The sequence below is a fragment of the Siniperca chuatsi genome, linkage group LG8, assembly GCF_020085105.1.
Source record: "Siniperca chuatsi isolate FFG_IHB_CAS linkage group LG8, ASM2008510v1, whole genome shotgun sequence".
NCBI lineage: Eukaryota > Metazoa > Chordata > Actinopteri > Centrarchiformes > Sinipercidae > Siniperca > Siniperca chuatsi.
In genome coordinates, this window is record NC_058049.1 from 9,239,556 (window position 1) to 9,256,068 (window position 16,513).

The following is a 16,513-nucleotide window of genomic DNA, read 5'->3' on the forward strand; positions in this document are numbered from 1 at the left end:
TCACATTAACTTCATCAGTGTTTTCTGTAGCTATTTAAGTTAATCAAAAATACAAATTACACCGAATAATATAAAATATTATATATATATATATAATAATATAAAATACCGAAAATACCATGTCAAGGAAGTGTGGATGTTTCTTGTTGCATTCAAGCCGCTAGAGGTCGCTAAATGAACATAATGTTACACTTTAAAATTCAGTCTGCCCCATTTAATATCAACGAGGGTGAACAAAATACTAGCATGATGTTGAATCAATACCTATCTTAAACAGTGTCCACAAAAACTGACTATTACAACCTTCATGAAACTTAATTTTAGCCAGGTGTTAGCTAACGATAGCGTTAATCGAAAAGGCTTAATTTTGCTTTCTACATCTTTAGCTACTTTATTATTCTTTGGGCAAGCTATAGTTAGATTTAAATCTTGTTTTGCCTGTGAATATTTCTTGCATTCGGTATCTTTCTGTGACAAGTTAAGTAAAATTGCACCTAGCACAACATGGTTTTGTATCGCCGTTTGAGATTGTCTCGCATACATTAACATACCTCACTTTTGTACGCTTTATATGCATTTATCCTGCCTTTCCTTTCGCTGCTTACCTCAGTGCTCAGCCTGAGCTCTGCTCAAGGCAGAACTTTGTTTTGATTGGTCAGCAATGGCATCGCGGCCAATCAGATGTGAGGATATGGGATCATACCATTATGTAAAAACAGAGAGGGGGGTGCTGAGAAGTGGTGCGGCGCTTCACTCAGTGTCGTTAACTTACAGTGGAGTCCTCTGCAAGTTAAGGTTAGGGTTAGTTAGGTTTAGGGTTACAGAATAAATGGACAAAACTAGGCAATTATAAGGATTCTCATGAAAAACACTGCAAATGAAAGGGTTTTCAACACACAAACCATTATTCTTTTGCAAAGTTATGGTAAAATAAAGGCCTACAAAAGAATCCCAAATTAAGAGCCGTTCAGGAGTCGAAAGAGTCGGCTCTCTGAAAAGAACCGAAATTCCCATCACAAGTTTTTTTTTTCTCTTTTTTTTCTCTTTAATATTTATTTCAAAAAACATACAGGCTTATTAAACATTCAATATTTCAAGTAGAGCAGGTCGAACAATTGAACAAAAATGAAACCAAGAACAAAGAAAGCCATAATTACAGAGTTACAGGGTTCAAAGAAATTATTACATAGCCAAAGTGCATTCTTAGATTTAAAAAAATTCAAAGACTCTTTTAAAGATGGCATATCATGAATAAAAACATTAAATAAAGGTTTAATGTTGCACTTCCCATCACAAGTACCGAAGCCCTCGCTTTCAAAGCAGTTCCGGTTTAGTGGACTCTTTTTTTACAGGATGACGTATTTCCGGGTCAAACTTGCTTCGAACTTTATAAATAGAATCCTGGTGCAGTGGTGCGTTCATGTCGGATATTACCTGATGTACTGTCAGTACTAACAATTTTAATTAACCGAATCTAAGCTAACGCTAGCTACATTCAGACATGGCTGGTTTACCACCCGGAGACCCACAGCTGGTCTCAATGATCGTCAGTCATTTAAAAACACAGGGTCTCTTCGACCAGTTCAGGAGGGACTGCCTGGCGGACGTTGATACAAAGGTAACGGTTGAAAACATCTTCATAACGTGAAATCTTCGAGCTATTTGTGGTATGTCGTATAGCTGATAAGTCAGTGTTAACATTTTAGAGTTATGGGAAAACTGAAAGTCTGTCTGTCTGCATTGGGATACCAAATCTGCATCCCACTGTAAACATAACGTTAAGTCAGTTGCTCACCGTGGGGCCAGGAGATTAGCTATCGTCCCTTTTTATAAGAAATGTAAGTATGAATGTTTTTAACATTTAGCTAACAGTCCGTTTTTCCTACCTCCGAGGCAGCCATTGATTTTCATTCGTTTCCATTCATTTTTTGTACAGCATGAAATTCAACTGAGCGACTTGTTAATGGTGGACAAGTTAATCCATCGCATTTAACAATAAATTACTTTTAGGGCCTTTTTGGGGGGTTTGGCATATTTGTTACATATAATATAATAATTGCAAAATCAACTAATCTTTTCTTTTCCTCCGACCTTATTAAAACACCAAATGTTGAAGAGTATGAAGTGGTAACCCTTCCCTTTCCTACAAACTGGGCTTGAACACTTGATGAAGGTGACAAAATACAGAAATTAGCATAAAGCATTGTTATTACACCAAATAAGGAGGTAGACATGTTTTATATGTTAAATGGGCTATGCATGAACAAATGTATATTCCTTTGGTTTGCTAAAAGTCATTCACAAATGAAAACAATGTAATCTTACATCGTTATGTTGCTTATGAGGTCAGTTAGACTCCAGAGAGGTGAACTCCCTGTTAGACCTCTTTCATAAACAAACTCATATAAACAGAAATCCAGACAGACCACTGACACCCTGATGTTTGTGACAACTGATCAAATTTTAAAACAAACAATAGGCAAAAGTGAATCTTGGGAAAGGACAATATGAGTTTTGTTGCTCATTGCATTTAAAAATGTGCAATTTGGCAGATGACTCTCAAGTTTGCTCTTACAACAACAGAACCAAGACAGTCTGCCCTTTAGCCGCCTTACCATGCAGTAATAATGCATCTTTTTTAAATACTAAAGGTGGATCAGTGATGAATTGCCTATCTGAAGACTGTTTTCATCCTACAATGAAATTAATTTAATTAAACCAGTGGCTACTCAGAATATAGGCTAACCACAAGTGATTTATAACATTATATATACTAAATGGGAGGTATTTAGTTAATGTGCTAAAACATGAGTTGGTGCTAAAACAAATTTATTGATTCAATGACAGCTTTTTATCAATTAATCAGTTATGGCTTTTATCAAGTAAAAATGTCAAATAGTTGGTAAAAGCCCCTCAACAGTGGTCATTTTCTTGCTTTTTCTCTTGCAGCCAGCTTACTTGAACCTGAAACAAAGAGTGGACAACTTTGTCTCTAATCACCTTTCTAACCACACATGGAGCCCTCATTTGAACAAGAACCAGCTGAGAAACAACATCAGACAACTCGTGCTGCAGTAAGTGACAATGGAGCAATATCTCTCTTTTCCACCTTCTGTTCAGCATCAGAAAGTATTCTTTACTTTTTCAAGCTAAAAGAAACCCTGCTGTGTTTGTTTCCTTTGGGATGTTTTATAACTAGTTTTATCTGCAAGGAACCCAGTGTTAAATCTAACTGTTCCTCTTAGATCTGGGATGCTGGAGCAGGGAGTGGACAGGATCGTGGCCCAGGTGGTGGATCCCAAAATCAACCATATCTTCAGGCCGCAGGTGGAGAGGGTGGTCCGTGAATTTCTTTCACCTGGCAGCTGCTCTGAGGAGCCACCGGCCCCACTGCCTTTAACAGAGACCAAACCAGACAGCAGCATTCCTGAGCAAGGTACACAGCATTTCATCCCTTTATCAACCATGACTGCCATGTTTGGTGTTGGGATGTTTGTAAAATGATTTTGACCACTGAAGGAGAAGAATTATTTTTCCTCTTTGGTCCCTTCACAGGGAGGTCAGCATGCAGGTGTCTGCTTGTGGCTGGTAATTTTGGGAAACATGCTTATTTGCTTTCTCATCTAACGCTCAGAAAGCAAATAAGCATATTTGCCAAATGTTCTAAAACTATTCCTTTAAAGATTGAAATCTTCCAGTGTCAGCGTCAGTTCATGCCTCCTTTCTAGTACACTTTTAATTTACTGTCATTTTCCTTTGTTATGATGTATGTAATGTATCACTTTGCAGCTGCCTCTCAGCACAGTGAGGGGTCATATTTACACTCTGGCATTTAGTAACACAAGTTAATTAGGCACTCTCACTGAGATCAAAATCAGTTTTTCATGAGAGATTTAAGAACAAGAAACATTTGTAGAAAATCAACCACACAACCAGCATATAAGAACAACACAGATAAAGCCAAACAGCCAATAATCAAGTGACAAAATGTAAACTAAGAGTAAAAAACATCAGATAGACAAATCTCCAAGAGGAATGAAAGAATTTAGCTTGAGGGCAGTTTGCAGTTCATTTAGTTTAAAAGGAGCAAAGTATCCGAAACTAGTCCCACCTTGCTGAACTAACCTAGCACAATATGTTAAAAGCTCATCAGGAAAGCTGCTTTGTAACTGACCTTGCACCATGAGTTTCATATAAAGGATTAATTTCTCCCAAATGTTAAATTAAACAGTGTCTGTCGTTTTTACAGCCTCGTCAGCTGCTCCAGCTACCACGTCAGCCAGCGACGCCATGTCCATCCTGGACACCATAACCTCTCTCAACCAGGAGGCTAGCGTCAGGGCCAGCTCAGGCACAGATAAAGGACGTAAAGGCCAAGCTTCCGATGAGCCCATGCAGCTGGTGGAGGACGGCGAGCAGGACATGAGTGTTGTTGATGAAGGAGACAGCCACCATGACGGGAAGACACTGGAAGAGGCAGAGGAGCTGGCATCAGAGTTCCAGGCGTTTGAAGTAAAGACAGAGGACACTCAGGAACAGATGGAGCTGGGAAAAGAGGGGTTAATAGAGGAGGTGAAGATGGAAGAGGAGGAGTCAGGAGCTCAGGAGCAGACAGAGGAGCTAAAAGATAAAGCTGCCAGCAAAACAGCTGGAAAACCCACAGAGGAGAAGCAGGATGATGATCTGCTGAAAACTTCAAGTCAGGCCAAGCAGAAAGCCAGAGAGAGGATAAAGGAAGGTGAGCTGTTGTACCCTCTGTATGTGTTTTCAGTTTTATGCACAGAATATTCTTGATGAGCAAAAATGGAACAGACATTAATAGATAATGAAAAAAAATGTTTTTTGCAGAACTAAAAATGATTAATGCCCCGACCATATCCAGATAGGATTTGTATGCTGCAAATATCGGTATACCTAATGTAATACATATTCAAATGTTTGAAAACCACAATGCTGACTTTTCTGTAGTGAAAGAAAAATGTAAGTTTAAATACTGATGTGTCTTTGCCCCGCAGAATACTTTTTGGAGGACTCCGACCTGGACGGCCTGAGCGACATCACAGTGAGCTCTGTCCACACCAGCGACCTGTCGTCGTTCGAGGGAGAAAGTGAAGATGAGCAGCTGCTGTCTGATTCCTCTGAGGAGGGGGAGCTTCCACCAGATGGTCTCGACTTTTTATTCCTGCCTGTGTTTTTCAAACAAATTTTGAACAGTTTACTGTATCACAAAGTGTTAAATACGGTCTCTACCACCACAAATATTTCATTTTGAACTCTACTCTCTATGTTGGATTGTAATGTCTAGTATGTGTGTTTTTTCTGTCACCAGATCAAGATGAGATAGCAGAAAAGAAACAAGCAAGTGGCGACGCAGGAGAAGAAGAACGTAAACCTCGCCGCAAGGCCTACGTTCACAAGCCCTTCCTCTACTCCCGTTACTATAGCGACTCAGATGATGAAATCACGGTGGAAGAACGTCGGAGATCTGCGGTGAGTTGTATTAATGTTGACATTAAAGGTACAGCAAGAGCATCTTTGCTTTAATTCTACTTATAGCTAAATTAACAGCTTTACTTAGCAAATGAGTCGATCACAAACTTTGAAACCACACATATTTTAATGGTCCTTTGTTTTAATTATTATTTTCTGTCATTGCTGTCTCTCTCTGTCCTCATCGGTGTTCTCGTAGGCAAAGGACAAAGAGGAAAGGCTGCTCAATAGACAGCAGAACAGAGAGCGAATGGAAGAGAAGCGCAAACAGAAAGCAGCACAGGCTGAAGAACAAGGTATTTGTCATGTGTGCGTGTGCGCTGCCGGCTGTCTACATTTCACAGTTTTGGGCTTGAATTAGGCTTCAGAGTTTCTTGTCATCCCATGTTTTATAGAATCTCGTCCCTTCTACTGTTTTTCATGTTCCTCCCCACTGCCTACTACATAAGAGTGGGGGCATGTCACAAGTATAGCAACCAAAAATATTATTATAAGATAAAGTCTCTCTCCATCACAATTATTTCAAACCTGTTTGATTTTTTGCATAATAACTGGAGTTTCCACAAGATTTTTGGGTTGCATGGTGTACGAACTAGAGCAATGTGTACGTTTCTTACTTAATTGTGTCTAAATGTGGGAGCACCTTGGTAGCTGAATGGTTACAGTGCATGCTACTTGGTCGCAACAGTTCAGTTCCAGCCAGTGGTGTTCGTTGCATGTCATACCCCTCTCTCTCCCTGTTTCCTGTCTACCTCTTCACCTTTCACTATCAAATAAAGACAAAAAATCCCCCATTGTGTATAAGTGTTCTCTTAAAATGTGTTGCCACTTTACGTCACAAAATCTGTAAATCGTTTGTATAGTCACGCTGTGTGTTCTCATCGTTCCCATCTTAAAAATTGAACGCGTCCTCAAAATAGCTTTGTGTGCTCTTAACTGCCCCGTCACTTACCAGGCTTTATTTCCTACACAGATCACAAAAAACAAAAGAGTGGAGACTCTGCTGGGCTGGAAGGCCCCAGAGCCAAAGAGGCTCGCAAAGAACGGAAAGTTCTGGAGAAGAAAATGGCTCTCAACAGGAAGAGGAAGCTAGACTCAAGGTATGTCTTAAAAATCTCAGATGCTTATTCATATAGCATCGGCTGAACACAATCAAATGTTTAGATAGTTTTGCAATGTACACTATGTAAATGCATTCATCAATTTCACCCTTCAGGAAAGACGGAGATGTTTCGAACAAAAAGAAAGGAGATACAGAAGTCTCCAAGAAAGCGGTATGGAAAGCCATAATGAATAAAACATATTTCATCTTAGGCAACAGGTTTGTCCTTGGATTGATGAGTTGTAACACGCATTTTGGTGTTTTGTTGTTACAAAATTAGGAAGTGAAATCTACAGCCTCAAAGACTTCACAACCGAAACTGATAAGAAATCTGTCAGAATTGGCATCGTCTGATGAGAGGAGGATCAGCGGCAGCGTCTCAGAAGATTCCAGTGAAGCCAAAAAGCTATCTGACAAAGGCCGGACACACTCCTTCATCCTGGAGTTGGAGCAAGGTTCCCAAGAGGCTCTCAAACAACGCTCAGTTGGGAAATTTGATAGGTCGTCCCGTAAAGAATTTCACTCGAAAGAACGCAAAGAGAAGGAACGCAGCTTGTCAGATGAGCGTGCCAGGCTCAAACAAAAGGAGAAAAAATCTGAACATCAGACAGATGAATCTCAGCAGAAGGAAGGTGCTGCTGTTAAAGTGTCCTCTGAAGAGAAAGGTGAGAAGAAGCCGAAGATTAAAAGTGAGAAGAAAATTGCAGGAACCACAAGAGAAGGAAAGTTGTCTGTGTCAGAAGGTGTGGCAGACGAGGGTCCTAAAGATGCTACTGTCAAGAAGGCGAAAGCCCCATCTATGGAAATGGTCAAAGCAGAGAAGGACAAGGAGAAAGAGAAGGACAAAATTAGGGAAAAGGAGAAAGATAAGGATAAGAGCAAAGAAAAGGAAAAGGCCAAAGGAGAGAAAACTTCAGCTAAAAGTGATTTCAAGCAGCTGCTCCGCCCTGATTCTGCCGGCTCTTCTGAGGATCGGTCTGACATGGAGCCCGGGTCCGACAGCAGCAAGAAGAAAGATAAACACTCCAAGGAAGTCCTGAAAAGGTCAAGGAGCCACACTGAGGACAGGCCAGGGGACAAACCCAAATCTAAAACTGATAGTAAAGACAATGAGAAGGAAAAGACTAAAACAGATCAAGACAGCCAAAAATCAAACAAGTCCAGCCCTGAAATTGACAAAGATCCCAAAAGGGTCAAGCCAACAGAAAAGGGAAGAATCGTGGAAAAATCTAAATCAAAATCCAAAGAGGAAACAAAGACTCTATTGTTATCAAAGGCAGATAATAAAGTTCAGAGTACAGGAGGTGCACCCGTCAGCAAACCTGAGACATCAAAGGAAAAGAAAAAAGAGGGAAATGCAAAGGAACAGCGGAAAGTCTCAGATGAACCTATCCATGAGAAATCAGAAATTAAGAGTGCAAAGAAAAAACTGGAGAAGAAGGATAAAGTCCCAGAAAAGACAGATGAGAGCCAAGAAGAGAAGAAAGCACCCAGAGAAGACAAATTGGAAATGTCTGATAAATCTTCGAAGTCTTCAGTTTCCTCACTGAATCTTGACGCAGAGGAGCAGCCGAAGAAACGGTCTCTTCTCCAAGACACGAGCACAGACTCTGATCCCGTCACCACCACTGTCACCACCTCCTTCTCAGACGACACCTGCGATGCTTTAAGCGACATCACCCCTGAGCCACCCGAAGGTGAAACAGAGTCACGCCTCAGTGAGATGCCAGCTGTGCCGGCTGAGGCTGACGCTCTGCTGACTCTCATGGACGTTTGTACCTCAGCAGAGGCGAGACTTCCTCCTGAGAGCAGTCGAGAGGATGTGACACCTGAGATGACTCTTCAGGACGCTGACATGAAGATGAAAGAAGCAGCTCTGACTCTGCTCTCCATGGATCCTGACAGTACAGTGTCCTCCACCTTAATTTGCCAAGATACCAGGGAAGAGCCAGAGGTGAATCAGACGGTGGAAACCACTGCAGCTGAACAAGAAGAGCAGCATGCTCCTGTAGATGTGCAGACAGCTGCTGAAAATGAGTTTACAGCCACTGAGCTGTCACCAGTTGCATCTCAACAAACTGTTGAGCTTGTTGATGAAAAACCAAATGCTGCAGGTAAATGAAAAACCGAGATGGCAGAATGTATTATTGGCTACCTAAACATGCCAGAATGTTTCCTTAAATAGAAATATGTATCTCTCCTATAGATGTGTCTGGAAATTCAGAGGCAGAAATGCATGTGGCAAAGGTTGAAATGTCTGAGTCTCTTGCTCCACAGGTAAAAAATACATTTGTAAATTGAATTGCCTTTGTCCTGTATGGCTTTTATTTAGCCTTTTTGGACTATTTCACTACTCCCTGTAAGCTTCTTTTGGATCAAAAGTATACTTTAAACAAATGGAAAGGCGTCATTTTTCTGTCTTCTACACAGGAGAATGACACTACCTCAAATGAAGGTCAGACCCATTTAAATGAGGATGAAGCCAAAAGTGCAGAAATTGCTCCTGAAAGACAGCCAGATGAAAAAATGGTAGCAGCTGGCAAAGACGGTAAACTTTCTTATCTCCTATTTTAGCTTAAATTTTAAATCTTGCTTTTGTGTTTTTATCTATGCAACTGTTATTTCTTGTGGCTTCCAGTGTGACGTTTGTGGTTTGTGAAGTTAACATCTGTTATTGACCAGGCATTGTCTGTGCATCAACCTTGTGGTGCTCATTTACTTTTTGACTTACTACAATATTTCAGCTGCTGATGCTGTTGTGACTGAAACAGAAGAGGTCAGAGGAACCACAGAGGGAAGCACAGTTCCAGTTTCTGATACCACTGAACAAGTCTCAGAAACTTCCATTAAACAAGGTGAGTGCTTGAAAAGAACAAGATGGTTCTCTTTGGCCGACTATTAACTTTAGCATCTTATCGTTACTTTAGAGCAAACTGAGCCAGATGTTGCCGACACAAAGACAAGCCCCAAGGTGAGGTACCACTCGTGGTTTACATCTTTTAATTGTTCTTAAAATTTTCACGAGAGACTAAAATTCAAAGTCATCTGTCTGAAACAATAGGCAGAGGAAGTGGTAGCTGACGACAACCAGCCCAAGATGGACATAGATAACAGTAAGTCTATTATCTAACTTGGACATTAAAATCTTTCTAATTCATCAAAAGCTGTAAAATAGGCAATATTTTTAACCCTACTTCTTTTCACCACTAGGTGAAGCTGAGAGTAAGGCAGTGGAGGAAGAAACTGTTGCAACAGAGAAGAGTGATCCACAAACTGTGAGTGTTCAACCTCAGTCACGCTAACTTACACTTTGTTCAGATGTAAATGACTTGTAACATTTGCATCCAGTGTTATTTAATATTTTATATCTCCTGTCTGCCTACTGTAAATGTATTCTATTCCTTTTGTTGATCTGTGTATCTTTAATTATGCTCAGATGGAATACAAAGTCTTGGAGAAGACTGAGGAGATCAGAGAAAGCGGACCTGAGAGTCCGTCCAAACTGGTCAAACAAATCAGTGAGTCATGTGACCTTTTAAAAAAAAAAAAAAAAAAAAAAAAAATGTTATGATTCTCCTTGACTGTTGCTGCTATATTTCTCATTCCACTGACGTAGAGTCTTAAGAGTGAGTCTGTTGGAGTCTTTTGTTAAGATTAAGAGCTTACTGCACCTTCAGGAAGCTGAAACTGAATACTGATTTTCATGTTGCTTTTTTTTCTTATTCCTCCACTATAGACGTCTGCTCTTTCTCAGTTAATCTCAGTCATTGCTATTTGTTCGTATTTTTCAGGTAATGTCTCCAGCACAGACAGCCAGGAAGACGAGAAGGGATCAGAACTGTCAGAAAAGGTAACGCCAAACAGGCTCTTACATATGCAATAAATGTAGGTGTTGATACGGTACCCTACCCTCTGTGCTAACACTTTTTTGTCATGTAGGAAGAGAAGACGGAGGGAAGAGGAAGACGTAAACAAAAGCTGTCCAGTCAGAAAGTTGAAGCAGTCAAAAAATCTGGTACAGTAGCTGAGATTTTGTTTCTTCACCAAATTTCAAGATTCAAAGATTATGAGAATTTAATTTGTCCAAGTTTGTGACATTTAGATTTAGAAAATTTTAAATTGTCATTCAGTGTAACACATATTAACACATGAACCATTTATGGATGAACAGATTCCACTGAAGAGCTCCCCTCTAGCAACTTAACTGCCTTTGGAATGAGTTTTGACAGATATGAAATAATGTGTTTCCTTATGTTCTTGCAACTGATCAGGTGATGAGAGGGATGAAAAGGAAAGTAAAGAGCAACCGTCTGCTGAGGTAAATACCTCATATCGCCTCTATCACAGAATAATCATGTCATTGCAAAAGTGGGGCTTTGTGTGTTCTTGTTTTAGCTTTTGAAACCTTGACATCTATATGTGTTTGCTCATAATTGATTTGCTCATGAACTTTTTTTTATCTTCAGGAAACGGATCAGGAGAAGGTTGTTGAAGTCAAAACACCACGCAGGGGTCGATCATCAAAATCTACTGAGGAGGCAGAGCAGGACCAACGTAAAGAACCTGAGAAACTGGAGGAGACTCCGAGCCGCGGGGAAAGATGTTCAGGAGCTAAAGAAGCCACTGCTGGTAAGATTGTCACTTAAACTTAGCCAACATGGATTTTGTTAAAGTCAGAAATAAGTTTGATAATCTTACAATTATGAAAAGTTTATGATTTGCCAAGGTATATATGGTGGAGATGATTGTTTAAGCCTGAAACACGTGTTGTGTGCGATTCAGGAATTTATGTATACTTTTTATTATAGTTGTCATTTTGTCCTGCTGTCAGTCATATTATATTGTGCACCAGCCAAAATATTCCAATCAAGTCAAGATATTAAGATCTGAAAAATGGAATTGAATGTTTAAAATACAAATAGTTGAGGAACACCGTATAAATGTTTCAGACTACAATTAATTAATCAAATATTTGACTATGATTATTAGAGAAGTTATTCCTCTGTTTCAATATGTTGATGCAAAGATTTTATTATATCAAAGTCTAGAAAGATTTCAGTTTTATTGTACATTTATAATGAACAAGTTGTCTAGCCAATAAGACAGAGTAGGTTGATGAGTGTTGCACTTTATAGAATAATAGAAAAGTCTCGACTGTTGCTATTATTTTTTTAACCTCAGATGATCAGAAGAAGGATGAGAATGAAGACGAAGAGAGGACCGATAAAACTTCATCAGGAAAACCAGCTGAGAGTGAAGAGGTACGTTAACAAATGTGCAACATGTAAATAAATGTTAGATACTTCACATTACTTAACATTATCAGGTTTAATATTACAAGTCCATATTTCTGTACATGTGACCTTGTGAGTTAGCTGGTTAGCATTAGTCGCTACACATGATGATTGAACCCTGTCAGCAGACAACAATGAATAATATTTTGTAGAGGACATGAGCATTGAGTGGATTTCCCTGTACCTTTATGTTTTATAATGGTTTTTTTTTAAAACAATATTTTTCCTATCTATAGAGAACTGAAGAGAAAAGTGGACCAAAGAGAATTGGACGGCGAGGAAGTCAAGTCAGTCTGCCGTCTCCTGTCCCAGAAGACACTGAAGCTGCAGGAAGCTCCGACGCTAGAGAGACCACTGACACGCGTATGTTTGTTGTTTTAATTAAAGTCATATGTTTGCACTTTCCTTCTTGTTTTTTTGGTCTCCTCTTTCTTTGAATGACTGAAAGAACTTTGTCCACTGTACACGTGTACAACTATAAATGCTAAATAACGTTACTTGAACTGTATGGAGAGGTGTAGCTACATGTCTGCCAGAGCATTACCAACTCAAAGAGTAAGTGAGCCAAACCTCAACAGCTAAGATGTTGTGAATTAAACAAGTTTTATTTTGCTGCCATCGCTGTTAACAAGCTTAAAATAGTATGAATGAGCAATTTGACAATGATAACTGACATGAGGGAAGGCTGGCAGCTTTGCAACGAGTTAAACTAAATATTTTCTGGCTGGTCCTTGTATGTAAAAGAAATGATGGGATACATTTTTTTATCAGTTTTGACCCATCATCATATTTCAATTCCAGGTAAACCAGCAGTGAAAAGGAAGAGGTCAGAAGAAATGGAGGAATCTGTGGAGGTGAGATTTGTTGTCTTTGTGGATTAAAACATTCTCTGCAAATCCTCTATCTAAATCTGTATTCACTTCTCTGTTTATGTGTATTGAAATTATAATTCTACAGGAAACTCAGGTTGAAGAGGAGGTAAAGAAGGACAACAGTCAACAGGAACAAAGAGAGCCACAACCTGAAACAGACAGTGGTGAGAAAGCGTGAATCATCATCTATATAACTGTGCAAGGATCTCTGCTATAATAAGCACACTGTATCTAAAACACACAATTTATGGCCTGGATACTTATTGTAGAGACAAAACATCACAAAATTTAGATTTAGGGGGAAGATGAGTTACCATTATAGTCACTGTATTGTACATTGTACATTTATCTTTTTCCAGGTTGTTCCCCTTCAGTGAGCCAGGCAGAGGGTCAAGAGGAGGTCAAAGAGGAGGTCTGCAGCGAGAAGAAACCAGACGATGTATGTTGTCATTAAAATTAAGAAACCAGTTGTTCTGTAAAAATATGTATCTGTATGTTGTAAACACTGTCTCTATTGTCTGTGTAAAGACTTAAAACATGTTTAACCTAAGTCTTACCTTTTTAAATCTCGGTCTCTGTACGTCACTCATTCACCATCTGATTTAAACTCTCATCAGACTTTGGGACTTAAAAATTTGTTGTTATCTCTCCAGGTGGAGGAGGAGCAACCCCAAGAGGACCAAGAGACGACTCCAAAGAGACCCGGTCGGAGGGGACGGCCGTCGAAGGCAGCGGCAGCCACAGAGGACACAGGTAAGGAAATTTAAAGCTTGATCTAAATCAAACTAGAAGTGTTTTGTTACAAAGAAGTGAGTTTCTGAGTGTGAGCAAAGTTCATTTTCAAGTGTAAAATTAATGAAAGTTTGTATTGATTGATGATGTAAGGTAAAATTATTATTATATTTGAAGCTTTACACTACATAAGTAATATGGTGGTGAAAGATAACGATTTCTCAGTGATTTAAGGTTTGACCATCTGACTGGAAACTGATTGAGTTTGGATATCAAACCCATGATGTCCACAACCTTTTATCATTTTCCCCAAAGATAAAAAGGACAAAAAGGCAGAAGAAAGTGAGCAGAATGATGAAGAGGAGGAGGAGGATGGTGAGAAAGACGAGGAAGAAAAAGGAACTGCAACCAGAGCGACCACACGGTCAGCATCTCGCCTGGAGGCTGAGAGGTAACTTAACAGCTCACAGACACAAATCATAGCACCATAATAACAACAATAATACAAAGTGAAATGTAGTGGTGGAAGAATCATCACTCCAGTATCAGGACTGCACACAGTTATGAAGCCACCCATTCAAACTTTATTATTTAACAGGATTTACGGTAAAAACCTGCAGTAAAAGCAAGTAATTAAAATGTAATGAAAAAGCTAAGTCATCAGTTATGAGACACTGTATAATCATCGAAAGTCAGGGGTGATGAATGAGCCTCTGATTGTTTTAGTGCTGAATGTTTGCACTCCGAAGCACCCAGCAGGCATCATCACTGTCACATCCTATTAAATTAAAGCAGGGGAAGATTTAGTACTAAAGCAACAACTGTTGTTTCATATTTGTTTTTATTGCTCCTCAGAAACAAGCCAAGTAAACCATCCACCCGGGCAAGTCGACAGAACGGTAAAGAGGAGACCGCAGCTGGCACATGGTGAGTTTGTCTCATTGAGGTTCAGCAGAACGAACAAAACTGCCTGCTGGGTCGCTGCTCTGAAAGAGAACATTTTACTAAAGGTTTTCCCGGAATTTCAAAATGTTTTTTGAGTTCACAAAATAAAAAATAACAAATAATTTTGCATGGTCTAAGCTGTTTTTAAAGGAATGTATATTAAACATCTGGTATTACACTACAGGTACAGCATCACTGTCTATAAATAAATATGTAAACTTGTGAGTAATCCAGGGTATCTAAAGGTCCTTTTAAATGATCTGAAACTCAAACAAATTTAAATAATGATAAATGATCAAAATTTACTACATTTAATTAAGTAGTCTCACTTTTTCCATCATGGTTTTTATGCACTGCATGCCCATTCATAAATGTGTACAGAACAGGGTTACTACCAAAATATCAAAATAGACGACTTCTTCTTCTCCAGTACATCATGCTTAATGGTTTCCTTTATATATACAGCATTTACTCTCAGGGGATACAGACATTTACAAGTGAAATGTAAATAACCATAAATACATTACATATAATATTACAAACTACAAAAATACAACTTAACCCATCACTGAGTTTGAAAAACGGATATTCAACCTTTTTAACCATTTTTCAAAATACAGCAGCTTTTCTAAATCTCCCCCTCTCTTCAACAAACATACCATATCATTTCCTATATATATTTTAGGGAAGCAACTAGATGATTAATTTCCATTACTACATTATGCAAATGTTTTTTTGTAAATCATATCTGTGAGAAAATGTATTTGGACCATCTCTCTCAATGTTTTTCTGGGGTTCTGTTTGTTTCTTTTAATTCTGCCTATTTGTAGTTTCTGAGCAGATTTTGTCAGAACTGTTCCTGTATTTTGTTTTTGGGGAATGTGGACACGCCAGGTTCCACTCTGTGCACTTATATTTAAAGGAGTGCTGGTTATTGCAACACTTTTCATGCATAACTCTTGAATTAACATTATATATAATTACAGCACCTAAACATGACACTTTAGACAAACGGACTGATACTTGCTCCTTGTTTCCCTCCTGCAGCGGGACGAGGGGCCAGGCAGCGGCAGCGAAGGGGGGCCGTAAGCGGGAGGCCAGCCCCCCTGCGGTGCGAACGCGGGGAGGACAGAAATCAGGGGAGCCCCCTTCCAAGAGAGCCAAACGCTAAAACCTCTGACAGCAGTGGACTGGTTTGCCCCAGCAGGGTTTTCTCTGCATTCCATATCCAAGTCAGTGTTGTTGTCGGGGGTCAGAGAGCCTCTTCAGTCGGTTAGCACGTAAAGCTGTTTCTGCTTCATTGACTGTAGATATTAAAAAGCTCTGGATAGTATTATACACTCTCCTCTGATAGTTGAGTGTAAACCTGAGGATCTGTGTTGGAATCCCCCCAGAATACCTTCTACTGCACTACGCCCATATGGTTTGGATCAGACTTCATCATTCCTCCGTTTATTCAGTAATGCCCAGTGAACCAGTGAGTATTTAAGGCCAATCAACGGCCTAATGTGCAGCAGAGTTGTGCTTTGAGATCAAGAGGCTGAATTGAAGTTAGCTGTCAGTCACAGTCAGTGTTTCACCTCCACAGACATCACTGTTACACATCCAAATGTTATCTGGTTATTTTTAAATCCAAACACTTGTACATAGAAATCACTGTGAAGCGTCTAGCCTGCATTGTGAATTTTATTATTCGATATTCATTCTGTGAATGAAAGGAGGAGTTTTCGTTTTTATACTTAATATTCAGAGGCTAAGGGAAGTTTTTTTTTTTTTTGTATTTCTCGGTTGAAATAACAGCAGTATTAGTCACAGACAGGAAAGACACAACAGTACATGAACAGTATATACAGTCTATAAACTGAAACGTCTTCATAACAACACCCTCTGCAGACAAAGACTGTTACTGTCTAAATGGAGGTAATCAAGTTATTTGTATTGTTTAAGAGTTAACTGTATATCAAAATAACATTGTTGGATATCTTACCTACCTGTCAATGTAAAGACATTTGTTTCATAAATGTAAAAATACTGAATATTGCATCCTTTTTTTCATTGTTTCAAAGCAAGTATAAATC

General features: G+C 39.3%; 1 protein-coding gene across 1 annotated transcript; it reads left to right on the forward strand.

Annotated features, from left to right (window-relative positions):
• Window positions 1-1,348: 1,348 nt before the first annotated feature.
• Window positions 1,349-16,471, forward strand: bod1l1 (biorientation of chromosomes in cell division 1-like 1). The gene is made up of 30 exons (XM_044205038.1): window positions 1,349-1,618; window positions 2,950-3,074; window positions 3,246-3,436; window positions 4,250-4,738; window positions 5,016-5,165; window positions 5,330-5,490; window positions 5,690-5,786; window positions 6,464-6,590; window positions 6,707-6,764; window positions 6,873-8,706; window positions 8,799-8,869; window positions 9,023-9,140; window positions 9,337-9,447; window positions 9,520-9,563; window positions 9,654-9,705; window positions 9,803-9,867; window positions 10,029-10,110; window positions 10,384-10,442; window positions 10,532-10,607; window positions 10,864-10,910; window positions 11,059-11,221; window positions 11,774-11,853; window positions 12,123-12,249; window positions 12,688-12,740; window positions 12,844-12,922; window positions 13,118-13,197; window positions 13,412-13,511; window positions 13,806-13,941; window positions 14,346-14,417; window positions 15,483-16,471. The coding sequence occupies exons 1-30, from the start codon at window positions 1,502-1,504 to the stop codon at window positions 15,604-15,606; spliced, it is 5,088 nt and encodes a 1,695-aa protein (XP_044060973.1). The 5' UTR covers window positions 1,349-1,501; the 3' UTR covers window positions 15,607-16,471.
• The last annotated feature ends 42 nt before the right edge of the window (window positions 16,472-16,513 follow it).

What these genes read in the sequence shown, in the direction of transcription:
- bod1l1 (XM_044205038.1), top strand. Translation starts at nt 1,502, where the DNA reads ATGGCTGGTTTACCACCCGGAGACCCACAGCTGGTCTCAATGATCGTC. An exon ending in GGGGGAGCTTCCACCAGATG is followed by an intron (nt 5,166 to 5,329) that starts GTCTCGACTTTT and finishes TTCTGTCACCAG; the next exon opens with ATCAAGATGAGATAGCAGAA. An exon ending in AACCAGCTGAGAGTGAAGAG is followed by an intron (nt 11,854 to 12,122) that starts GTACGTTAACAA and finishes TCCTATCTATAG; the next exon opens with AGAACTGAAGAGAAAAGTGG.